Source organism: Antechinus flavipes, chromosome 3 (genome assembly GCF_016432865.1).
Source record: "Antechinus flavipes isolate AdamAnt ecotype Samford, QLD, Australia chromosome 3, AdamAnt_v2, whole genome shotgun sequence".
NCBI lineage: Eukaryota > Metazoa > Chordata > Mammalia > Dasyuromorphia > Dasyuridae > Antechinus > Antechinus flavipes.
In genome coordinates this window covers 230,294,128-230,321,369 of record NC_067400.1, presented here as the reverse complement: position 1 = coordinate 230,321,369, position 27,242 = coordinate 230,294,128, and the positions used below count along the sequence as shown (strand labels likewise).

The 27,242-nt window shown below is 32.4% G+C and overlaps 1 protein-coding gene across 1 annotated transcript in view; it reads right to left on the bottom strand.

Moving 5' to 3' along the window:
- Positions 1-27,242, bottom strand: part of OCA2 (OCA2 melanosomal transmembrane protein) — a 533,107-nt gene that overhangs the window by 426,893 nt on the left and 78,972 nt on the right. Inside the window, exons 9-10 of the mRNA XM_051990569.1 lie at positions 18,314-18,385; positions 13,567-13,632 (exon numbers count right to left, since the gene is read on the bottom strand). Of these exons, the coding sequence (XP_051846529.1) occupies positions 13,567-13,632; positions 18,314-18,385 (138 nt within the window). The remainder of the gene's footprint in view (positions 1-13,566; positions 13,633-18,313; positions 18,386-27,242) is intronic.

The following is a 27,242-nucleotide window of genomic DNA, read 5'->3' as shown; positions in this document are numbered from 1 at the left end:
AGAAAACCAAAAAGGAAATAGAAGTTTGAATTATCTTTGGTCACTACAGATTTTTGGTCAAGAGAGAAGAGGCTATTCCACAGAGAAACTTCTAAACAAGACAGGAAAGGGTGAAGTTTTTAACTTTAAAATTACATATATATTTATTAGCATAAAATAGAATAACTTTGTTCCTTGGATGATGACTATAAAAGTTGGTGAAATATTAGCAATAAAAAATAAGAAAAATATTATTCCCTCATCAAATAATAAAAGTTAAATGAAAAATAGCAAAAAAAAAAAAATCAGTACAATTTAATAAGACTGTTTTCAAACTTAAAATTTTATCTCCCATCTTTTCTCTATGTAATTTGAGTTTCAGGCCTATAATATATTTCTTTCTCACTTCTACTGATTAGAATCTTAACTTCTTTCCAGGTTCATCTCAGATATCATATCCTATGTGGAACATTCCCTGATCAATTTGTCAAAAAAATTTTTTTTAATTGCCCATTCTATTCCAGGCATTGTGCAAAAAAAAAGACCCTGCTCGTAAGGAACTTGTAGTATGATAGGTGAGATAACTATATACTACAGGAAAGAGATAGAGAGAATGGGAAATATCTCAGAGCATAGACACTGGTAAAGGGTGGGGTTCAAGAAAAGACATTGCGGAAGTTGGGGTTTGAACTGAGTTTTGAAGGAAGCCAGGAGACAGAAAAAAAGAACCAATGAAAAGGCACAAGGCCCATGAGATGAAGTATTATCTGTGAACAGCAAGATGCTCAGCAAGATGGGGTTGAAGTGCAAAGTACCTGGAGGGGAGTAAGTTTTAAGAAGAATAGGAAGGTAGAAAGGGGCTGAATTGTGAAGGATTTTAAAAGTCACAATAAAGATTTTATTTTTTATCCTAGAGATATGTGGCTACTAGTGTTTTCTGGGTAGGGGATAATATGGTCAGATTTATGTTTTGAGAAGATCACTTTGAGAGTTAAAGGGATGATGGATTAGAACAGATAAAAGATCTACAGCAGGGAAACCAATTAGAAATCTATTGAAATGGTACAGATGGGAGGTAATGAGGGAAAGTACCAAAGTAGTGGCCAAGCTACTGAAGCAGAGGAAAGATAAATAGAAATAGATGGAGAAAGACAGACAGACAGACAGAAAAGAAAGATAGATAAAAGTGTGTGTGTGTGTGTGTGTGTGTGTGTGTGTGATGTGTGACATTTTCTTCTCAACTCATTTTATACATGAGGAAACTAAAACGAATATGGTTAAGTAACCTGCCCATATTCATACAGCTAGTAAGTTTCTGAGGCCAGATTTGAACTAAAGAATATGAGTCTTCTATCCACACTGAGTGTTCTATGTGAGTATTCTATCCACTGCACTCCCATACCATGAACTACCCATAGAATACCATGAGTATTCTATCCACTAGATACCCCATACATATGTGTGTGTGTATATGTGTGTGTGTGTACATACTTGTATATATACGTATGATATAAAATTAGAAACAAGACTTGGTAAGAAATCTGACATTTAAAGTGTGTGAGAGTGAGGAATCAAGGAAAAGAACAAGATTTCAAGACAACGTGACTCGGGAGATGGTGGTACCCTGGAGCATAATAGGGAATCTGGGAAAAGAGGAGAATATAAAAAATAATGAGTTCTGTTTTGAATATGTTGAGTTTAAGATAACTACAGGATAAAAAGTTATGATGTTTAACAGGCACATAGTGACATTTGAAGGTTAAGAAAGAGGTTAGGATCACAAAAATAGACTTAAGAATCTTCTATAGTCATAATAATTCAATCCATGATAGTTGATGACATTACAAAGTAAGATAAAATAAAAAGAAAAGATGGCTCAAGACAGATCATGGTGGAACATCTACAATTAGTGGAAGAAGATCCAGCAAGAGATTGGGTAGCAATGTTTCCCACAGCTGCCAACATTCTTTCCCTACTTAGGTTATTTTGTATGTACATCTACACATTGTATCCTCTTTAGGACCGAATGTAAGTTCCATGAGGATTTCTTCTTTGTTTTTATATCCTCAGTGCCTAGTATAGTGCTTGGTATAGTGTCTAATAGATTTCATTAAGTTGGTAGGATTAAGTTAAGATTTGTAGGATTAAGATAAGATTAAATTCTAAAAATAAGAACTAATAATGAAAAATTAAAATCATGGCCAAAAGTTGCCAAAACAAAATGTCTAATGTCAAAATACATACTAGAATAGAACAGTGGTATCAAACTCAAATAGAAATTGATGCCGCATATTGAAAAGAAACACAAATTAAGATTATTAATGTTGTATTGCATTTTATTTATTTTGTTATATACTTCTCAATTTCATATTAATTTGATTCACCTCACACTGAGGAGTTCTGTAACCTATGAGGAACGGGTTTAACAACTCTAATATAGAAGATATACATAGGAAGTCAGAATAGGGTAGAATTTATCATACTTCATTTAAGTCAAAAATAAACCAAAGAGGAAGTAATAACATCAGAAAAAAAAACTAAATTCAAATTAGAAACTACTAAGAGAGAGATAAATGAAAAATATTCACATGTAAAATTTGTATTAATAGTAAGTGAATGGCATGGCATCTAAGTATATAAAGGAAAAATAATTGGAAAATTATTTCCAAAAATAATTGACAATAAATTTAATGATAGTGAAAGAGTTCAATACTTTACTTTCAGAATATAGTAATTGAAATGAAATTAAAAACAAGAAAGAAATTAAACATGAATAGAATATTAAGAAAATTGCGTTTGGCAGAAACAAATAATTAAATAAAGAGGTAATAAATATATCATGTTTCAACTTTATAATCTCCAAATGTTATAATGTTCTAAGGAAAAAAGGTTTGAGCAAGTTGAGAAAGATCAAAATGTTAAAAATTTGTATTATGAATTATAATGTATTTCAAAACAATACAATTTCAAAACAAAAATTAATAAACAATGAAAATATGATGAAAAGATACAGATATAATAAAATCTAATTATGTACTAAATTCCTGTACTAAAATATTAGAAATCAAAATAAAAACATCAAAAATAATAGCATAATATCTGAATATCATAATTTATCATCTATATGTAAAGTAGCATTTAGAGACAAATGTATATACTTTTCATTCATAAGGAAATTTTAAAAACTAAGTTTTATTGATTCCTTTTGCTTTTATAATACAGCAGTTCTTAATATATATAACCCAATATTGGATCCTCAACAAAAATAAAGGGTTAAGCAAAATCGAGTGATTAAGTGACTATTCTGATAATTCACAACCAATACATCTTTCATCTAACAAAAGAAAAAAACAATAATTTATTCGCAGTTTAAAATCAGAAAATGAACAAATTAAGACACTAAAAATAAAGATGAAAATGATATTAAAAGGAAAAAGCAAAAAAGAATAAATAATTGAATTGATAAATCAAAGAATGTTTTAAATATTAACAAAGAGTTTTAAATTATAAAATGTATTCAGAAGAGATAGAAATTAATATCAAATTACCAAAACCAATAGAAAAGTTATATCAAATGTAACAGAAATAAAGCCAAGTCTTAAAGATAAAAATGATTATTAAAAAATGTATGAAGAGTTACAACTTTATATAATATTCAAAGTGAAAAAAAAGAATTAAAGAATCTAAATAAATAAAACTCAGAAGCATCAGTTATATGAATTTTTAATTGAATGTCATGTAAAAGAGCTCAGCACAAAATACATTTTCAAACTATTTGATATTCAAAGAATATTCATAATATTTATTCATTAAAAGAATAAACAATCCCTAAATTAAATAAATTTCTTTGAAAATTTCTTTCTATGAAGCAAATATTATTTTATCATTACTGGTAAAAATAAAGCAGAAAAAGAAAAATTAAGTCAACATCATTAACAAATAATAACATAAGTAAATGTTAATAAAATATGTATTATAATCAAATAAGATTATTAACAGAAATATAGGATCAATTATACTATAAAAATTACATCAATGAGAAAAGCATCTGATTTTATCAATAGATGGAAAAGATGATAGTCTTTAATAAGTTAAATATGTTGATTACCCAAGGGATATAGGAAATGGATATGGTAAGTGCATCCTGATGCATCCTTCCAGCATAGAAGTAGAATAAATAGAAAAGTTCTTAAGTTAAATGATTTTGAAAACTACTAAATAAGTAGGACTACTGTTATACAAGAAGTATATTTGGTTTGGTTGGTGAAACTTAGTTCATAGACTAAAGATTTGAACATCTGACACCTTAGATTTGATCTCTTAAGTAACTATTTGAGGAGGGATTCATTAGGAAATAAGTGCAAACTGTCAGAGGCCTATGCTTCTGTATCAGACTAGGTCTGTTTCCCTGACCCTCACCTCCTACCTTGCCTGCCCACCTCCGTGTACACAAACATATGCTCAGTAGAGGATCTAGTAAACTTCAGAGGACCAAAAGGATTGAGATTTTTCATTGGCACTCTAGCAAATTCTTAAGATAGCAAGAGAGGAGAAACAGAATCTAGTACCCCAATAAAAAGATTTCTAAAAACTGAGTTTTGCCTCTGCTAGATGAGTTCTGTGAGCTTGAGCACATTTTCCCCAAAAGGATAATATACTTGTGAAAGAATATGTCATATACTTTTATTAGCACTTAGAGAAAAAATTATTAACCAATTTTAGTTGTAATGATTCAGTAATATCTCTTTTTCTCTAATAATTACTAAATTTGTAGTATTGATTAATACAGAATCTATCATTTTATTAATACAGAAAAATCTAAATAAAGGTACTCCTTCCACCTTTTTTGCATCTTACAGTCTTAGAAAGTTGCCTGTGCATCCTGGGAAGGAAAGTGATTTGTCCAGGATCGAAGACTGAGTTATATGTAAGAGGTGAATATAAAGCTGACCTGTTCAGACTTTTACTTTTGAAAAACATTTTGACAGCTACTTGTCTTAAAGACAAGTGGAAAAATTCTGTCCTTTGCAATAACCTACACAATACCTTTAAAAACCAATTAGACAAATATAGAGTATTTGAAACATTCTAGTACAGTTTGTAGCTTTTAAGCTTTTGTTTCCTAAAACTGCACTAAAATGTTGGGATACTCTATACATAGAAGGTACATGTATAAAATTTTCAAATGAGAGGTATAACTAATAGGTTGTATTGAAGTCTTAATATTTAAAAAGTTAATAACAATCTGGAAAATTTGGTCCAGACTAATAAGCTGAAATATAATAAGTGGTTTAGACATTTGGGAAAACATTTTAGAACTATGATCAACGAGCTAAATTTTATATATCCTTTCAAACCCAGTGACAGCACTACCAGGCTTTATATGACCCAAAAGATCAAAGTGAGAAATAAAGTACCCATATGTTCAAAGATATTTACAGCAGCTTTACCCATAGTGACAAAGAACTGAAAATTAAGGGGATGTCCATCAATTGCCTATCAAGTGGGAAATGGCTGATCAAATTATGATAGATAGATGTAATAGAATGCTACTATGCCATAAGAAATGATTAAAAAGTGTTAGAATCCTAGTGTTAACTCAATGGAGTTGATACAATGCTTATTGGTTCACACATTAGAGCAAATCTTTACAAGGTGTTAAGTCACTAGTATTGATAGAAACAATGCTTAAGTTAACACCTTTGAGAGTTCACACATTAGCTCACACATTAGTTCACACCTTTGGGAGATTTCAGGGTTCAGTATGAGATATCCAAATTCACACCTCCCATAATCCCACTCTCAGAGGAGGAGTCAACCTTTGAATTTACACTTCTAAAAGAGCATAAAAACAGCTGAGCTCAGTCAGGAGAGTTGAATTGAAAAAGATTGAGAAGGGGGCATCAGTTGGAGATTGAGAAGCCCCGAGTCGAAGTTGAGCTAGAGGCAGAAGCTGAAAGAGCTCTTGGAACCAAGGAGGCAAAGAGGCTTCTAAGAAAGCTAACTGGGCCCAAGGAAAGAGATAAGGCTTGAAAGGAGAAAATAAATGTTTGGATTTTATCAACTGGCTGCATTTGAAGTGAGTATTACTTTGAACTGAAACTAAGGCTGCCTCCAGAAAATCTCCCCAAGAAACCTGCCCACAGAGAATGATTATATTATAGAAAAAGAAGAAGAACATCACAAAAAAGGATAATTTTAGAGAAACCCAGAGAGATTAATATGTTGCATGAAGTGAGCAGAATCAGGAGAACAGTTTATATTAAAAACTAAATTGTAAAAACATCTTTGAAAGACGTTAGCACTCTAATCAGTGCATTTGCCAAGTCCAGATTACTAAAACCAACTTTTTGACAGAAAAGTGATAGGCTTTAGATAGAATAAGACATAAGAAAGATTATATATGTATACATGTGTGTATATATATGTATATGTGTGTGTGTGTGTGTATACGTGTGTGTGTGTGTGTGTGTGTGTGGTCTTTCAAGGATCAAAATATCAACTGAATTTATACAGGATGAAGAAAAATAAGGGCATAGGTAGGAAAATACCTAAGAGGTTCAGTCTAATACATAAGTTCAAGATGAATCAAGAGTGTGACCATGACTAATTCAAAACAAAAGTTAAAATAATAACTGTGCTTACTACATGCTACTTTTATTGTTATGTTCTATCTTTTTTTGTTTTCTCTTGAATAAAGATAGGGACTTATCTATATCTCTTTGTTAACTACCCCCTGTCCTCTATCCCATCCCATTTCAAGCATGTCACCTACAATCTACCTAGTATACATTCAGATGTTTTATGCTAGTGATGCTGTTACATAAATTTTAACTAAAGTTAAAATTTTCCAGGGGCTGACCTCAGCAGCCTCCCTGGATGATAGAAGATGGTTTCAATTATTCAAGAAGTTTGGAGCTACCAGTGAGATAACTTTAAATAGCTATTTAGAGAATTGTGTGCTCCTCTAATCAATGAAGGCTTATGGTAAAAAATAATTATTAAGCTGATTTCATACTTTCTCACTGTTAAAGTGAGGTAGATGAATAACCTTTCCCCTAGAACTTCTTAGAGAACAAAACAAGCTAAGAACCTGGTGCCCTTGAACACAGGAAAAAAAAAAAAAGGAAGGAGGGCAACAAATTCAAATCATTTTCATGAAATCTTTTTTTAAAATTTTGGAGGATCAATCAATGAAATGTTCCAGATTCCAGAGGAACAATAATGAAGAATACTATCCCATATCTTGACAAAGAAATGGCAAGCTTACAATGAAGAATGAGACACACGTTTTTTGATATGGTCAGCATAGAAATTTATTTTGCTTGACTATTTGTTAAAAGGATTTTGGTTTTCTTTTTATCCTAAAGGAAAGATTGAGAAAGAGCTAGAGGAGATTGTGGAGTTTTAATCTTATTACTTTTTAAAGACTATACCTCCATATCATTACTAGGCTAGAAGTACAGCAGCCTCTCACAGCACAATCTCACTGCTCATAGGAGGGGAATTTTGATATTTTTATCTGGTCCAGTTTGTCCTACCACCAAAAGTTCAACCGTATTGGTGCCAAACAGTATTAACATTCAATTGGCTGTATCACTATTGTATCTCAGAACTCAAGCCACTAGCCTCAACCTCCTCAGCACCAGAATTGCAGGTATTCTCTCTTATACCTAGTCTTTATCCCAACCATCATTCTTTTAACAGTCACTTATTCAGGGTCACAGAGTAAATACCGATGGAACTTATGTTGGAATCTAATACTCTCTATATGCATCCCTGTTGATCTAAAATATGTTTTATGAAATATATTGATCTATATATTCTCACTTCTTTTTCCTACATTTCTTCTGCCATCAGTACATTCAAAAGTATGAGAAAATTCCACTGAGCCATGTTGGAAATGATTGTTGCAAATGGTGGCTCAAGCCAAATGTTTACTGAGATTCTCTCATTCTGACAACAGCTATATTTGTCCATGTGAGTATAAGGAAAGAGGATCCTTGATACTAGAATTGTACATGGAATTCAAATGGCATCCTTTTGGGAGAGAGAAGGGTCTATATGATTTCCTCGGTTTGGGGCAGTAGTATCAAATCAGAGACATTAATACATACATAAAAATGTAATTTTAATCTATATTTTATTTTACTTCACAGTTATATTTTAATTTTATTCAAGCTTCACTTAAGAATTTTAAGGGTCTAATATTGCCCACGAGATATTTGTTTGACTTACTCTGGTAAAGTAAGTAACACAAAGTGTTACTTTGTGAGGAAACTTCTTCTACCAATATAGATTCTTAACCATGTTTCTACTGTTGTATAGTCTTAGAGAATTGTCTGGAGGCCTGAATAATTGTCTTTCCAGCATCTGTCAGAGGGTCAGGACTTGAATTCAAGTATTACTGACTCAGAACCTGGCTCAATCTCTCTATGTATGCCTCTAAGTATCCACAAGGTTGTTTACATTTAATGTGGGGGATAAGAAGAAAGTTGAGAGTTTAATGGTAAATAATGTTTTTCTTAGTTTTGATGCAGATTTCTTTGAGAGACAGAACCTTCTTGGCACTTCTATTCACTACTAGAACTAGCTACCAGTTCAGCTATTCCAGATCCAGATTCCAGAATAGAGAATTTACTCTCAGTACTATTCTGAGTACAGAACATATACTAGCTGGTATTGCTTACACCTTTTGTTCTTTATATTGTTTCCTCCAGTGATTCTGTAATCTCATAGAGAACAAAGATTTCACCTTATACTTGGGTAATCCCCAAAGCATCCATAATTCCAAGGATTTTATACTGGGGGTGAGGTAAAACAACATGGAGGCATATAAGTGGACAAAGAATAAATCCAAAGCAAATATAAGATAACTAAGGGGAAGGAATCATGAATAACCTATGAATAGGACAGAAAGACAAGAAAGGTAGAAAGTGGTACTTGAGCAGAGCTTTGATTGAGGTTAGGTATTCTAAAAGAAAAATGAGAAAGGAGTACATTCCAGTTATGTGTGGGGTAGGGCGGTATATTCATAGGTACATGAGATGGTGTGCCATGTACAAAGGATAACAAGTAGGTCAAATTGGCTCAACAAATAAAGGATACAAAGGGGAGAATTATGTAATAAATCTTGGAAACAATTGGTACAGCAATACTATTGTTTGTCACATACCCAAAAGAGTCAACAAAGAAAAAAACAGAAAAAGAACCCATATAAAACACAAAAGTGTTTTATAACAAAACAAAAAAAAAAATACAACTGGTAAGAAAATGTGCCCCCAATAAATGAAGAATGGCTAAATGAATCATGATTATGTGAATATAATGGAACATTAACAAACCCTTCAAAATGATTAACGTGACACATGTAGAAAAATGTGAGAAAACTTGGACAGACTAATGAAGAGTTAAGTGAATAGAAGCAGAATAATAATACATGCAAGGATAATATTACCATAAAGGAAAACAACTTTGAGAATTCAGAGTTCTGATCAATTAAGTGAAAACTGATGATGAAGCCTGTATCAATCCTCTTAGAAAAGTAATAGATTATAGGTGCAGAATGAGATCCACTCTTTCCAACACACCCAATATATTGACTTCGTCAGCTTGACCATAGTTGTTACTAGGAATAACTTCCCTTAGAGGACTGGTAGGACCTTGATAATGTTAGAAATGGAAAAGAAAGAAAAAATATCAATGAAATATTTTAAATAGATTAAATTCTCTTTTGTAGAAGAAAAAGGAAGTTCAGAAGGGGACACAGATAAGTAAAGTAGTTTTGTTAATAATTAATCATTCTATTTTGGGGGTAGCTAGGCACAGCCCTGAAGTCAGGAGCACTTGAGCTCAAATCTGGCCTCAGACACTTAATACTTCCTAACTGTGTGACCATGGGAAGTTACTTAACCCATGGTCACACAGTTAGGAAGTGTTAAGTGCCTCAGCAAAAAAAATAATAATAATAATTCTATTTTTAAAAACTATATAACAGCAGTTCATGGTTAATTGACTCAGCAAAAAAATAATAATAATAATAATTCTATTTTTAAAAACTATATAACAGCAATTCATGGTTAAATAACAGCCAGGATTTATAAAGCATTTTTAAGGTTTATAAGCACTTTATATAGATTACCTTATTTGATCTTCACAACCATCCTGCAAAGCAGGTGCTATTATTATCCTCATTTGAGGGATTTAAAAAAAAAACTAAAATATGTAAAGTAATTGTAATAAGTGTCTAAAACAGGATTTGTATTCAGAATTTTCTGATTTTAACATTCTATCCCTGGCACCACTAATTTCCATATATAATCTTCTTTATGTATCAAAATGTCTATTTTTACTAATTCTTTTAAAGTCATAATAAAAACAAAAACTACAAAAAATAGATTAGAACTAAATTATGAAGGGCTTTAAATGCTAAATAAAACATTTGTATTTGCTCCTAGAGACAACAGGGAGTCCCTGGAGCTCCTCAAAAATGGGAATGAGAGTCAGACCTAATTGACATTCTGGCGGGTATGTGGACTACAGCTAAGACAGGTGAGATAAGATAATTATTGGTAGCCTAAATGATAGAGGTAGCCATATGAATGGCTAATGGGAGGGGCAGATATAACAGATAATATAGAAATTGAATCAATAAGACTAAATATTTCCGTTGGTTATTGAGAGGTGGATTGTAAAAGAATAAAACATCAAAGAAGGCTAAAGTTTTGATGACAATAAGTACTATTGCAACAAAATTAGAGAAATAAGGATCTTAGGGGAGCAAATGAATTGTGTTTTAGACATACTGAATTTAGATATAACTTCAGAATATATAGATAGAAATATCTAATGGTGATGTGAAGCAAATTCTGCAACTAAGAATTGAAATAGAACTTATTCATGAGCTGTTAAGACATTTTAATTGTTTTCAGAGAAAAATAAAATAAAATAAAATCCAGCAAACATGGGCTAACATTTTTTATACTGAGAGACTGTGTTTTCTACTGAGTTAGAGAAAAATTAATACATGGATCTAAGAGTCATGTATAGATAGATTATAGTTTAACCAACACAAGATGATAAGATCACCTAAGGAGAAAGAGGGAAAAATGGAGAGAAGAGACAGAAGGAGGTCAAAGACAGAGTTTTGGGGTACTTCCACAGAAAGGGAATGGTATATGAAATAATGGGTAGCTGGGTGATACAGTGGATAAAGCATTGAACTTGGAAAGTCTCATCTCCATTTATTCAAATCCAATCCCAGACATTTACTAGCTATATGATCTTGGGCAAGACACTTAACCATGTTTATCTTTGTAAAATAAGCTGGAAAAGGAAATGACAAAACACTCCAGTGTCTCTGTCAAGAAAACCCTCCAAAAAGGGGTCACAAAGAGTCATGACACAACTGAAATGGCTAAACAACAACAATAATATGAAATAATGATCCTATAAAAGAAATTGGCAAGCAACAAGACAGATAAGATGAACCAAGAGAGAACAATATCATAAAAAGACAGAGAAAATACTGTTCATGAGAAGAAACCCATCAACAACAAATTGCAGAGATCCCAAGAATTAGGAATGAGATAAGGAAACTATCAATTAAGAGGTATTTGACAATTACATATAGACAATTCAGCTAGATGATAAAATCAGAAGCCAGATTACAAGTGTCTGAGAAGTAAATTAGAGATGAGAATGTAAATATGAAGGTAGTGGGTTTTTAATAGTATATTATCTTATCTTTCTAATAACAAGTTTTTTTTATTCATTTGTCCCTCATATTCTTCCATTTATCAATTTTATGAAGCAAAAAGCCCTCAATTTATAATTTCATACTGATTCAAACATTTTGTAATGCAATTTGGAATAGAATTATGCATATCCTTTGACCTAACAGTATCACTACTAGGTCTGTATCCCCAAGACACCAAAACCAAAATGGAAAAGAATCTTTAAGTACAAAAATATTTATAGCAGCATTTTTAGTGGTTGCAAAGAACTGGAAATTGAATTGGTCATTAATTGGGAGATATCCTACCAAGTTGTGTTATATAATTGTGATAGAATACTGTTTTCTATAAGTTGTTGTTATTTGTCCTTCATTCTTGAAGAGGACCATGATATCAGGGAAGTGATACCATGACATGCAAGTGGATTGGATTTAAATGAGAGAGTAGGAGGCTTTCAGAAAAATCTAAAAAGTCTTACATTAATTGATTCAGAATAAAATGAGCAGAACCAGAAGAACATTGTACATAATAACAGCAATACTGTATGATGATCAACTTTAAATGACTTAGCTATTCTCAGCAATACAATGATTTAAGACAATTCTGAAGGACTTTTGATGAAAAATATTATCTATCTCCAAAGAAAGAATTTATGAACTCTGAATGTAGATTGACACATATTTTTAAAAACTTTTTTGATTTATCTTGGGTTTTTTGTTTGTTTTTATTTCACAACAGGACTAACATGAAAATGTTTTACATAACTGCATTGTATAGCCTTCATCAAATAGCTTATCTTATCAGTGAGGAGAGAAGGTTGAAGGAGGGAGGGAATTTGGAACTCAAAAAAAATTTTAATGAATGTTTAAAAATGCTTTTACATGTAATCAGGAAAAATAAATTATTAAATATACCTATGTATAGCTCAGCAAAAAAAAATCCATAATAACTACATCTGAAAAATATATTGTTGATAGCTTTTTCTAAGAGTTTAGTTGGAAGGAAAAGGAAACATATCAGATATGTTATCTTAAGGATGTAATAGAATTGTTTCACCTATATCAAGGTCAAACAGGGATTTAAAAATAATTATTACAATTTTAAGGATGGATGAGATAAGCTGTGCATATATATGTAGGCATCAGCTCAGTAACCAGCAGATGGAAATGGGAGAGTAATTTGAGGGAAAGTACTTTGGAAAAGATGATGGGTGGTTGATTGTTGTCCTTCCTTTTTGAAGAGGACCAAAATGGCATCACTATGTTAGAGTTGAGTTATAGTACTAAAGGAATCAAGTTTATACAGATAAGAGATAAAGGAATACTCTGAAGCTAACCTATGAAAGAGATCCTCGATCCCAGTAGTAATGGCTTTAAGTGCACTCTTATGCCCATCAAAATGTTTTATCTAAGTCCTTTTTTTTTTTTGACATGTCATACTAATAAGTCAATTTAACTATATGAATCTCAGATTCCTCATTTGTAAAATGAGGGAGTTGTACTCTATGATCTTGAAATTTCCATCAATCCATGATCTTATCAACATATTGTCAAAGTACTAACCTCAAGTAAAATAGATTTTTCTCTAATCTTTAAAGCATGCTATATTTATCACTAAAAAGAAGACAAATTCCGCAGCTAAAAACTGTCTAGATCTTATTCATGAGCTGTTAGGGCTTTTTTAATTGTTTTCAGAGAAAAAAATCAAGCAAGTATGAGCTTACATTTCTCAATCAAATACTGATTTTCAAACCTTTCAAGGTCTTTTAATAAAATAAAAGACTGTTAGCAAATGCTAAAGAAAATATCATCAAGGTTCAATACTGATGTCTCACAGAGAGGATTTTAATTACCATTCCAAACAATAATGCCAGAGTCTCATAATCAATCCACTCCACCACTCTGACCAGGCTGGGTCTCTGCAAAAAAAGAAAAAACACCAATAAACACTGTATATCACCAATGTAGTCATTAGCTGTGAACATATAAACACCTCTCATTTAAAAACCCTTTCCAATGGGCTAAACTTATTAGGCTCCTCCTCTCTAGAGAGCACTGACAGCCTAGTTCTTACAAATTCGACTGCATGCATCCACCATTTTTTAGAAAGACAGATCCAGGATTATTTCCTAAAGAAATGAAACAATCATTCCAACAAAATGATACCACTTGTATCTCCAGATTTATTTTCTCATATAATCCAATCATGGAATCTGCTAAATGTTATAACTGTAATAAAGAAAAATTCTTGAATTTAAATAATGCTATATACTTTTCTAAGTTTTTTTTTGTATTTGTAAAATAAAATTTAATATAATAATCCTGGAATGTACAAAGGACAAATATATTTATGTCCATTTGACACAAGAAGAAATTGAGAAATAAAAAAGTAAAAATTACTTTACTGAAGTCATACAAATATGGGAATACATATGGACATAAGATTTGAACATGCATCTGGTAATTTCTAGTTTACTTTTAGTTCAAATGAAAGGCAGTACAGTGTAGTAGATAGAGTAGTGTTCTCTAAAGGGAAGCAGGGTATCCTCCCAAGAAGTATGTGGTCAACCAATTGCTGGATGGGAAGGAAAGTGGGATGCATTCCCCCTTCCTCCCCAATGTTGTCATTTCTACCTCCACAACATCTCTTACATCTATCACCTTCTTTCCACTCAGCTACCATCTTAGTTCAAATCCTCATTTCCTCTCAATTCGATTATTGCAATGCCTTCTTATTTGATCTCCCTACTTCTACTTTTCAGTTTCACTTTTATCCATTATTTTATCCATTATAAGCCTGCCAAAATGATTTCTGAAAGCACAAATCTAGTGATCGGGAAAGACAAAAACAAACAGACACAGAGAGAGGGAGGACAAGAAAAAGAAAGAAAAAGAGGAAGAGAAAGAAGGAGGAAAGAAGGGAAAAAAGGAGAGAGAAAGGGAGGAAGGGGAGGGGAAGAAAGGGAGAGAAGAAGAGAGAGACAGAGAAAGAAAGAGAGAGGAGGAGGGAGGGAAAGAGAAAGGGAGAGAGAGTGTGTGTTGTTACTGGCAAAATCAAATCACATCTATGTTTGGCACATTCACAACCTGGTCCAATCTTGTTACATATAACTACCCTTCCAGCATTTTATAGTGTGACCAAACTAGCTATTTTGCTGTTCCTTGCATTCATGTAAAAATATAAGTAAAATATTTAAATATAAGCATGAAATTCAGGTATGATATTACCCATCCAGCAAAATCATGTAAAGACAAAGAAGCAGATAAAAATGGAAAATTGATGAATTGAAATCAGAGATCATTCACTTTTGCTTGTTGTTTTTGCTTTCTATATGCTTAATGGCTATAAAACAGAAAAACATGATCCTGCTGAAAATTTGTGTTCATTGACTATTAGGCTTATTTATTAGATTTTTTGTATTGTGTATCTTTCAACTAAAATGTCTAAAACAAAAGGGAATTCATCTACTTGGATAATTCCAAATATCAAGTTAATGGAATAAATAATAAAGTCTGATCTAGTTCCCAGGACAAACAAAGGGATTAAAAAAAAACTAATAAATCATTTTCAATCACATTACTCTCAAGAACATAAAGGTAATAATAACTTAAATTTTAAAATACTATTTATTACATCCTTTTAGATTCTATTTTTTGTTTTATAATTTATGACATTATTCCAGTAGCACAGTATATAACTTAGAAATGAATAAATATACAAATATTAATCTTTGTGTTCTATTCTTTTTTTACTGGTCATAAGACCAAAAAAGTCCCAAAATCACTGGAATAGAGTCCTGGATCTGAAATCTGAAAGATCTGGAATTCAAGTCTTATTTGCTATATGAAATGAGTCACTTGACAATTCTGAGCCTCAATTTCCTTATAAGTAAAACAGATAAAATAATATTTGCTTTTAATACTCATCACCCAGGGTTGTAAGATCTGAGATCAAGTGTTTAGAGAACTTTGTAACTTTAAAACAGTATGTAAATGTGGTGGTTTTTATTGATTCATTTCAACAATGTCATATTAAGCATAGGGTATAGAGAGATTTTTTTTTAATGTCTTCATGGACTTTACACTCAAAAGCAAATACTCTTTTTTGTTATGCTACCATACTTTCCTTACACATTCTCAGTCATTGTAGTGGATATAATGAACAGAATTAATTCAATCTATAATTAATAATGGTAGATTTTTAAACTCAGGTTTCTAGGGCTATAAAATTTGTATGTTGCAATTATGACATGATTTACTATGATTCTTACTATAGAGACTTTGTGATAATCACCATTGTTACTATGCTTCTACTTGCCTACATGCAAAAGCTCAAATAATTTTTAAGTTAGCCATAACTACTTTTTTTTGTTACATTCAGTCTCTTCTTGTGCGTCTAAGTTGTTTGTTGTTATTTTGATAACTGATTGTGAACAAATTCAACTAATGTGATTTTTAAAAAAAAATATGTCAGTGTTGATAGAGATGTTATCTAATAATAATGTCATCTAACCCAAAACTGCACTTATAATTATGTGTGTATGTACATAGATAGAGAGATGTATTACCTATAAACCCTCTAAAAGAGGCTGCAAAATACAGTAGAAGGAATATAGGCTCTGGACAAATAGAACCTGAGTTCAAATCAAGCTTTTGATGGTTCAAATCACATGTCTATGTGACCTTGGACAAGACCCTTGCCAGCAGATAATTTTCTATTTATATTAATGGCACTATTAATCATCAGGCTTGAAACATGGGGAAAGCAAGAGAATAATTATTTATTGAGTTCCCACTATGTACCAGGCATTGTGCTAAGTGCTATAAAAATAATATTTCATTCAATCCTCACAACAATCCTATAAGATAGATGCTCTTATTATCCCCATTTTGCAATTGAGGAAACATGTTGAGAGAGATTAAGTGACTCTCAAAAATCACACAGTGTCAGATCCCCAATTTCAAGTCAGAAAGTTCTTACTCCTGGCCCAGAGTTTTATCTCCTGCTATATCTAGCTTTCATTCATGTCTTTCCTTTATACTATATATTTACTGAATCCAGTTGAAAAATCTTTTATATTCTTCCCACTACCATGTCTCTAGTACAGAACTTCATTATCCTAAGATCTCATTGCTGGATCCACTGTCTTCATTTTCTCTCTCCTAAATCCATCATAGATGCTCCTGCCAAATGAATTTCTGATTCATTAATTTCAAGTCACTTCTCTGGTAAAAACTCTCCAGTGGTCCCCTTACATAATCTGCTTTCATTTCACCTACATATTTTACCTCTCCCTCTACAATAGGGCTACGCCAAGCCAATGTTCTTACTATCTCCTGAACATATTATATTCATTGCCATTTCAAAAACTTGACTTTTGGTCTAGTATACTTTTCCCACTCCTATTCTCTAAGCCCTAAAGTAATCTTAACCATCCTCAATGTCAACAGCCTCAAAACCATGGAGCTTCCTCCATGAAGCCTTCTCCTTTATTGAACTCAGATAATTCTTTTGTTCATACCACTTATTCTGATGTTTAACTATACTTAGTTTTGCATTGTTACCAAACTATCATGTGTCTCCAACTAGACTGTAGACATCAGTAGACGAGAACTATCTCACATATTTTCTTTGATATTCTAAACAACACCTAGAACACAGTATTAGGTACCTTTCAGAAACTAAACAAATATTTCTTCAGAATAAATGAAAAGGAAATATGAGATTTAGCAACACCAAATCAAAAAGGGGGACCAGAAAATCAACAACAGAAGAGTAAAGTTTCTTGATTTATAATTAGAAATATCAAATTCACTATATAGAACAAAAAATTAAGGAATTTTAAAGAAATAATTTAGCAGTCATCAAAATATCCCTTTGGCATCAAAAAAAGAATGAACACAGTCACCTAATCTCATGGGTCTCAGTTTCCTCATCTATAAAATTAAGAAGATGGACTAAATGGCTCTGGGATATCTTCTAACCCTAAATCTAAGATTCTGTGTATCATCTCCTTCATTTGAGATGCTAAACTCTACCCCATCACTCTGTGATTACACATATAGAAATACATTAAAGTAACTAATTTAATTGAATTAATGCTTTAAGTTTTTTTTGAAAACTAGTAAAATAATAGATGGTATTCTGCCATTTTGCCAAATAGACTGATTTAAAAGACATCCATTTTATGCCTCCACTGTTTACTCCTTATATGATATTGGACAATTTACTTAGGCCTCCTGGCCCTCCATGTCCTCATATGAAAAAATGAAAAGGTTGAACTAGATGGGCTCTGAGGTTCCTTCCAACTCTAGATACATGTTTATAGAAACCAATTTATTCTCAACATAGGCTTTTTATTTAAGTTTAACCAAAGGGAAACTCAATTCTGTATAATGTTTTTAAAAACAATCATAACCATACCAATTTCTAAGATCACCAGCTTATGGAAGGGCTGTTAGTCTACTTACTAGAAAAAGTTCCAGAAATGACAAAAGGAAGAAAAACTTTTATTTAAAACTGAATTGGATTGTCCCAAAAGTTCTAAGTGTAACATCTCATCAAGAAATAAGCTAAGCATTTGAAATATCACAACTTACATCACCAATAACAGCTAATGCTGCTAATGCGGCAAGGGAGCCCAACATTGCTGCCAGAGTTCTGTGAACAATCTGCAATAAAAGAAAAGACAATATTGGGGGAAATTCCATTCCAATCCATGCAACTGGTCACATAATTGGATTAAACAAGAAACATTTTTATCTGTCATCACAGTCATCAGTTTTAATATATCATTTTATACCACCTCTGTCAAAAGCCACACAAGACTATTATAGTCTCTGTAGCAAGGGCTCCTGAAGAAAGCTGCTTCCTTTTACTTAATAATTAAATTTAGTTGCTAACATAGTGGAAGAACTGGATAAAACATGTTCTATCAGAAAGTCTACACTAAAATGTCATTACTGATTTACAACAATTTAATCCCTAGGCAACTGGAACATTAGTTCTACAAAACAAATCAATTCTGCCCAATTAACTGAGAACGTTATTAAACCAAATGTATATAGCCAAATGCTTGATCTAATTGGGGGTATTCCATGTTATCCCTCGAATCACACAAGTATCTCTGGTTTTTAATTATTATTCAAATAGAAGTGAAATTTCTAAGAAAAACTCCAGTGAAAATTAATAGTAGACAGAAAACCTCATTTGCCACTAATTTTATCAGAACAAGGCTGCTGCAAATGTATTGATAAATGGAGCACCAGCTACTCAGGGACTCCATTTGTTCCTATGGTGCTATTAGCCCGAAGAGGAAAATGTTCAAAGGCAGCTTCTTCATCCAGTTAATTGCTACAATGAAACCAATCTGCTTTGGGTTTTTTTTTTTTTTTTTCAGTCTGACCCACTTTTTGCAGAACAATAAGTACTATCAACAAATAGGCAGACAATCCATTTTTTAACATACATTAGAAATACAGAGGGCAACAGGGAAAGGAGAAATGTTGATTGGTTGCTTTTTAGAATAGGGAACCTGAAAAGGGCAAAAATACAAAAATAATATTTGAGAAGCTATGAAGTATTACTTGTGCCTCAGGAAGCAGGAATGATTTTCATATGTTATTTTTATAATTTCTACCTGAATTCTGACTAGTTTTTCTTTCACAGAGCCTACAAGTACCCTCAGTAGGCATGGTAAATGTTCTAATTTAAGCGGTTGCATTAAAGCTAGGAAATAGGGATTGACACTTCTAATATTTTGTTCACCTAGGCTAAGAACTGGAAATGTCTGTCAATTGCAGAATGATTAAACAAACTATACTATATGATTTTGTGCTAAAAGAAATGACTAGTAGGATGCTTTCAGGGAGAAAACCACATTTTAAGACATATGAACTAATACAAAGTGAAATGATCACAACCAGAATATTTTACACAACAATAGCAATACTATGCAATGAACAACTGGAAGTGACAACTATTCTCAGAAATAAAATATAATGATTCAGGACAATATCAAAGGATTTATCAAGAAAAAAATGCTATCCATCTCCAGAGAAAGACTAATGTTGCCTGAATATAGGCTGAAGCATAATATTTTTTTCTTTTTTTTCTTCCTTTCTTTCTTTCTTTTTAGAGTCCACTTGCAGAAACTAACAGAAATGTTTTACATGATTGCACATGTATAACCTTTATCAAATTGCTTTCTATTTCAGAAACCAGGAAAGAGAGGAAGGTAGGGATAAAATTTGGGATTCAAATTTTTTTTTTAATTGCTTTTACATGGAAGCAGGAAAAATTATTTTTAAATATATAGTTTGTCTAGCTTATTTCTAGATTTTCATTTATCATTAACTTTTGAAAAGGCCCCATGTCTCTGATCTTCCATAAGTGATCACAGATTAAAATTTGAAGAAACTATGAGCCCAATCTACTCATTCACAGGATGTAATGTCAGAGAAACTGAGGCAAGATAGAGATTAGAGAGATTTTAATATTTTATTTGGATTTCTGAGAGGGAGAGATTGTGTTAGGACCAAATGGATTCATGGTTTGGTCCCAGGGCTGAATGAGACTATATTAGTCTCTAAGAATCCAACAGTGAATGTGAATTTCCCAATGACATATATATGGCTCTAAGCTCAAGCAGACAAAGCAGAGTGGAGTCCAAACTCTGGTGAGTGGGAATCCCCAGGCAGGGACCATCAATCCAGTTCTGACAAGTTGGGAAGTTGGACCATATATTCTAACAAATTGGGAGGACTTAGAAAGTGTCCAACTAGAGCCAGGAAATCTGAAACTTAAGAATTATAAACAATGTCATTTAGGTATCTGATATAGGACATCTGGAGTCTCATCTTCTGGAATGTCAGATCTCCAAAGCTCTAATTATCTCAGTTCTAATGAGCAGAAAAGGAGGGTTGCAACCAAGGGAATTGAGGCAAAACAATTCAAGGAAACTGAGGCAAAACAATTGGGAAAACTGAGGCAGAACAATTTAGGGAAATTGAGGCAGGACAATTAGGGAAACTTAGGACAAATAGGGAAACTGAAGCAGAACAATAAAAGGAACCTGGCACAACAAAGAAAGATTCCAAAATATTTCTCAATTTGATATGATTGAGGTTTTGGGTTTTTTTTAAATAGATGCTCAGAAAATACATATACAGATAAACTGGATCTACTGGGAAGGTGAGGGAGGGTAGAAAAGGGGCTTTAAAGAAAGGACCTAAAGTGATAGATAAGAAAAGAAGGAATCAGGGAGGGGGGAAAAGAAAGAATAAGGAAATAATTTCTCTTTTTATATTGTGTGGTAAAAGGTTGAGGAAGGAATAGAAAAAAAGGTCTTGATCTGAATAATAAAAAAAAATTATTTAGGTGATTTGAAGGAGTATTATCAGTAAAGCTAAAGACTGAATGTGAGGGGGAGGAGGGATAAATGAACATCTAATTCATATCCTACTTCTGGCTCCCATGAGAGAGGATGAAGAGGAAAAAACAAGATTAAGAAGGAATAAATATTTTTTTAAAAATTACTGAGGAACAAGGAGGTGAAGAGATTGACCCAAGAATTAGAACTGGAGGAGAAAGAGAAAACAGTAGATGACATGACAAAGAATATAAGAAAAGATGAGTAGAACAAATTGGAAGGTTAAGGGAATTGGCAGAGTAGATGATGAAATAGAAATTGGTATTAAAGGTATTAAAGGATATGAAAGGGAAAGTATAATTATAGAAAATCTGTTAGGTGGAATTGTGAAGTAATTAATAGATAATAATTGACTACAATGGATTTCAAGAGGTGCTTAAGTATGATTTGTAAACATTCAAGTATCATCAAAGAGTAATTGTAATTTTTTGCAGGTACTTGTGTTTTTTTAAAAGCAAGAAAATTATCAATCATCATAGAAAGCACATTTAACTTAATTCATGCCCTCACTTGCATTGAATATGTTACTATTTCTACCATGGGATCACTATCTTTACTCCACTAAAAGACTTCCCTCTCTCTTAGAAGTGAGATGAAGGATTTAAGGAATATATTTCCACATTCCAAGTTGTTGGATTCAAAATTTTTTTCATAAAAAAAGGGAAATAGAATATTTCCCTATGTGAAAGAGGAAAAAATGTGTGTCTTGTCAAAAGTAGAAGAAAGTAGAAGAGAGTCACACAAAAAAGAAAAGGAAGAAAAAAGCCAAAAGAGCCAAAAAAAAATTAGGATCTTTCTGAAAAGGAAAAGGCTTGGTGCTGAGGAAGAAACAGATGTTTGTCCTTTTAGGATAGAGGTGTCAAATGTATGACTAGTGGTTCTAATGCAGTTCATAACATTCTTGAGTGAAACTCAACCTGATTAAAATGTTCCTCTCTAATTTTAATGTACTGATATATTAAGAAAACTTATTAATTATAAACATGCATGATTTTCTAAGCCAATATTTGTTTAGGGCAGCTGGGTGGAGCAATGGATAGAGCATCCCACAGGGATCTTTTGGTAAGGTATAGAAGCCCCCATTTCTATTTCTATTTGAGTTTAATAGAGTCAAAGAAGTTATAAAGTAAAATGTTATCCTGAAAGAATCAAAAGAAAAAAAAAAAGAGTAGTAATGGTAAATGAATTTCTACTGAGCTATAATGAGGAAGTTCTTGCTAACCAGATAACAAAAGAGATATTTGTTATCATTCTGGATCATGCACTCAAAGAAAAGAAGAGTACTTACCAAGATTCATCAAAACAGAGAATACAGCATGCCCCTGGTAATCACATGAGTATAAACCATATTGCCAGAAGGAATCTAAAAAGTATTGGCACTGATTACAAATTCTTGAGCAAGAAACGAAGGACCATTGGGCACAGGTTTGTTTTCTTCACTGCTGTTTGTTGATGACAACAGATACAGAAAAGAAAATTTGATTTGGGAGTAAACAGCTGGATAAGAAGATGGTACCTAAGAATAGAATTTGGCCTTCTGGAACATAGCTTAAAATATAAAAGTGACAGACTCAGCTTGAAGATTAGAATACACCTAACAAAGGCTCATGAAAATGTATTTGCCAGGTGTCTTACAAATCCAATCAAAAAGGACTTTAAATGAAAAAGGATTAAAGAAACAGATAAAACTGTGTGTAAATATCCACCAAGCTGGCTACTCTAAAGAGGAGCTGCATGAAAAAATAATCACAGTAGATACACTCATAAATTATAAGTAGGCAAAATTCCCCAAAGGAAACTCTTATAAACACACAATGCCTAAAGTTTAGGTAACTAGTTAGAATAAGTAAGAACCATAATACACAGAGAGAAATTAGACAGAGTTATCACTGAAATTTAGATAAAATCTATACCAATAATGTGTCTCTATATAGCAATTTCCTATTCAAAAGAAATAGGATAGTAAAAGGAGTTGCTGCAGTAACATTATATATTTAAAAGGTATAGCAATAGGAGGAAATTAAGAAAAGAAAAGAGAAAACCTGGCAAATAGTTTATAGGTAGAAGTCAAAAAAAAAAAGTAATTTTATCATTGGAGTATGTTACAGATTTAGAATTATATATGAAATCAAGAAACACTTTATAAACCAGAAGAGAAGTGTAATGTAAACATGATGATAACAGATTCCATTTACCTACACATCTACTGGAGGTCTTCTTCCTCTCATTGTTCCTCTCCTTTTCTCCCTCTCCACCTTCCCCTTGCCTTCCCTTCCTCCCTCTCTTCCCCCCTATTCTTTTGCTTTCCTTCCTCTCTCACTTCCTTCCTCCCTTCCCCCTCTCTCTCCTTCTCTCTCTCTCTTTCTCCTTTTTCCTCTCTCTCTGTCTCACACACATATATACATACACACACACCCTCCCTCCCTCTTTCACCCCAAATATAGAGAAAGTAATAACTTCTTGACTTGTCTTAATATGATGGAAAGCATCCAGAGGTAACCAAAATGCAATAGGATTTTGACTCCATGATATTTGAGGATTAGCTGAAGAAAATGGGAAGGATCATCCCAGAAAAGAGAAGAGAAGACCCTAGAGAACATGACATCATCAATTACCTTAGTGATAATTTCATCTTTCAAAAGGTACAAGACTATGGATCTTATATATTGCATCTGATTCTCAATATATAAAAATGACATTGAATTACTTGGAGAGAACTCAGAGAAAGCATCTAGGATGGTAAAGATCCTGAGTCCATACCATCATGGCAGGATCAACTGGAGGAAATAGGGTTATTTATAATACAGAAGAAAAGATTCTGGGGGTAATGAGAGCCAGTTTAAATATAAGAAAGTTTATCAAGTAGAAGAAGATTTAGATTTATTTTGTTTGGCCTCAGAAAATTAAACCAAGAAAAAGAGATAGAATTCACAAAGAGAATAATTTAGACTTTATTTTGAAAAATACCTTTCTAACAATTAGAGCTATCCCACTTATTAGAGATCTTGAAGTGGAGACTGGATGACTTATCAGATATGTAATAATAGAGTTTGTGTAAGTTGAAATAGTTCAACACTGAGGCACCCTTCTCACTCTCAAATTCTCTGATATTCATATAGTTCAAGCAGAAAAAAATGCTCACAAAGTAATTTCATTACTCCTTTTTTGGACCCATATCTGTACTCAAGTCTCATCACTTCCTTCCTTCCAGTCTTAGGAATATAGCTTTAAATCTGGAAAGGACCTTAGACACCATCTAATCTCCCCCAAAAAAACAGTTTAAAACTCATTTCCAAAAAGCCAAAAAGGCTGCTCTAACAAGAAATCTTAAGTTATATCAGTACTCAAATGAAAAGTGACTCAAATGACCAAAAAAAAAAAAAAAATGATGATTGCTTTAAAGCAGAGTTATTATAGCTAAATTACATTGAAAAGTAGTGGGGCATTGATTGAAAATGAGATCCTATGGAGTCACCATCATTAATCTAATCTGGGCTATCTTCAAAAGGTGAATTATCTTACTCTTCAGGAGAGACAGACAATACCCGTCTTTGCACATTTCATCTAATAAATGTTTTCTGACTGAATATAATCAAAGAATTGTAAGCACTTCTCTATTATATTAAATATGGAAAGATAAAGAGAATTATTGCAGTTGCTTTGAAAATTTCTGACTTCTATAATAACAAGCCTGAGTTGCTCCAAAAGCATTTAAGATAAAACATTTCTTTTCTACTAACAAAAAAAAAAAAAATAAAGATAAGAAAACTAAAGACCAACCTTGGTCATATGGAACTAAGGAATAAGGAAAACTGTTCTGTAGATAATGAGTAAGTTGTTTCAGAAGCAATCATGGAAATTTCTAAATATCAAGGCTTAAGTAATTGAGTTTTTCTACTACTGGAAATAAAGCAAAGTTATTATAAATGTCAGTAACAATACTGGGAGGAAAAGGGGGGTTCATTTGGTTTTGATATTTTTTTAGGATTGAGGTCTTTCTCCTTCACACATGCTAGAGAATGTAACATGCCTTACCCTAAAGATAAATCCATGAATCTAAAGTGCAAAGTTCTATAAATAATAATTATTCATAGGAATACGACAAGTAGATATGATTCACTGTTCTTTACATCCCAAATTATGAGGAAAACTTGGGCACCACTAAAAAAACTTAGTATGGAACTGTATATTGCATATTGAAATGTTCACAATTATCCAAAAGTAAATTTAAAGAGCAAGTAAATCATTCAACACAAAACTTGGCTGTAAATGTTTTGCCTTTTGTGGTTTGTCTCACGAGAATTTTAAATAAACTACTCAGGACCTTTGATGCAAAAATAGCCTCTTAAAATCTCTGGTGAGATTTTAGTTGTTCCAGCTTTACTTGTTTCCAGCATTTGCTTTCAACAGTGCTTCACTCTAGTGCCATGATGTTGGTGTCCATCAACTTAAATCAATAACAAGAGCCTATCTTTCCATTTTTGTGTTCCAAGGGTCCTAGCTACTCGAAAATATTAGCCTTTTTTCTGTCAAAAAAAGAAAACATTTTTGGGACAATATAGAACTCCTTTTGGCATAAGCTATGCTTATACAATGCCAAAACAAAAAGTAAAAGCACAAAAATTCTGATCAGCAATGAGTTATTATTACTTACACAGTGCCAAACTAACAGCTCAATGATTCTTTCCCTGCTGACTAGTTTTTTGATTAGATGCTTTCGCATCATGAGTATATAACCTCACAGAACAGATATGACTTCCTCAACAATCTCTTCTCCCACCACATACATGCTTTCCCTTCCTTACTCTTCTAGTTTAAAATAATATGCCATGAAAGCACAGAGAAAAAAATAGAGATCAGAGAGACAGGGGCAGGCATATTATGAAACTACAGATGAAAAGGTAAGAAAAAAAGAAAGTATGCAGAAAATATCCCAATATTTGACCTTCAAAAATCTGGCTCCAACTATTTTTTTCTCACTCTATACATCCCAGATAAATGGGACTACTAACTATTCTCCAGGCTCATCTTTAATGTTTCAGGTCTTTTATATTTTGTAAGGGCTGTCCCCAATGTTTACAATAAATTTATTTCATGTGTTCCCATTGGGGCATTTCTTTTCCTTCAAATGCCATCTCAAGTATATCTTCCTCTCTAAAGTCCACCCTTAATCCCTCAGTTCAAAGTGAGCCTTCTAGTCTCAAATTTTCCTAGAGAATTTGACTCAACTCTCTTTTAATTTACATCAAATTTTGACTTATGACATTCTTATTCATAGATATATATAGGATCTTACACAAACACAATACACATACACACCTCTATTTGATAGTAAAATCATCATAGGAACATAGATTTGGAGTTAGAAGGGACATTAAAGACCATTGAATTCCACCCCCTTATTTCAGAAAGAAGTTAATTATTTGCCTGAAGTCATAAATCTAGGACCTGAGGTAGGATTTAAATCTAAGTCTTTATGAATAAAGTTAATAGAAAGTTACTTTATAAATATGTCGTTGTACATGAAGACTTTCTCTTTACTGACCTCTCTTGGGGTTACCACAAGGATACTGAATGAAATCCCTACATAGAGAGAAGGACTCCCAGAGTAAATGTTATAAATTCAACCTTTTCTCACATATATTTCATAAATGTGTACTTCACTACTTATGGTGTTCTAAATAAAAGCTTATTCTTTAAGACTTACATGAAATGATGCTAAGTGAAGTGAGTAAAACCAGAACATTTTACACAGCAACAGCAAGATTATACAATGACAAATTCTGATGGACATGGTTCTTTTCAATTGTGAGGTTATTCAGGCTAGTTCCAATGATCTTGTGATGAAGAAAGTCATCTGTATCCAAAGAGAGGATTGTGGATATTGAGTGTAGAACACAACATAGTATTTTCACTTTTTTATTGTTGCTTGCTTACATTTTGTTTTCTTTCTCCTTTTTTTCCTTTTTGATTTGATTTTTCTTGTGCAGCTTGATAATTGTGAAAATATGTATGTAAGAATTGCACATGTTTAATGTATATTGGATTACTTGCCACCTAGGGGAGCAGGTGAGATGATGGGAGAAAAAATTTGGAAC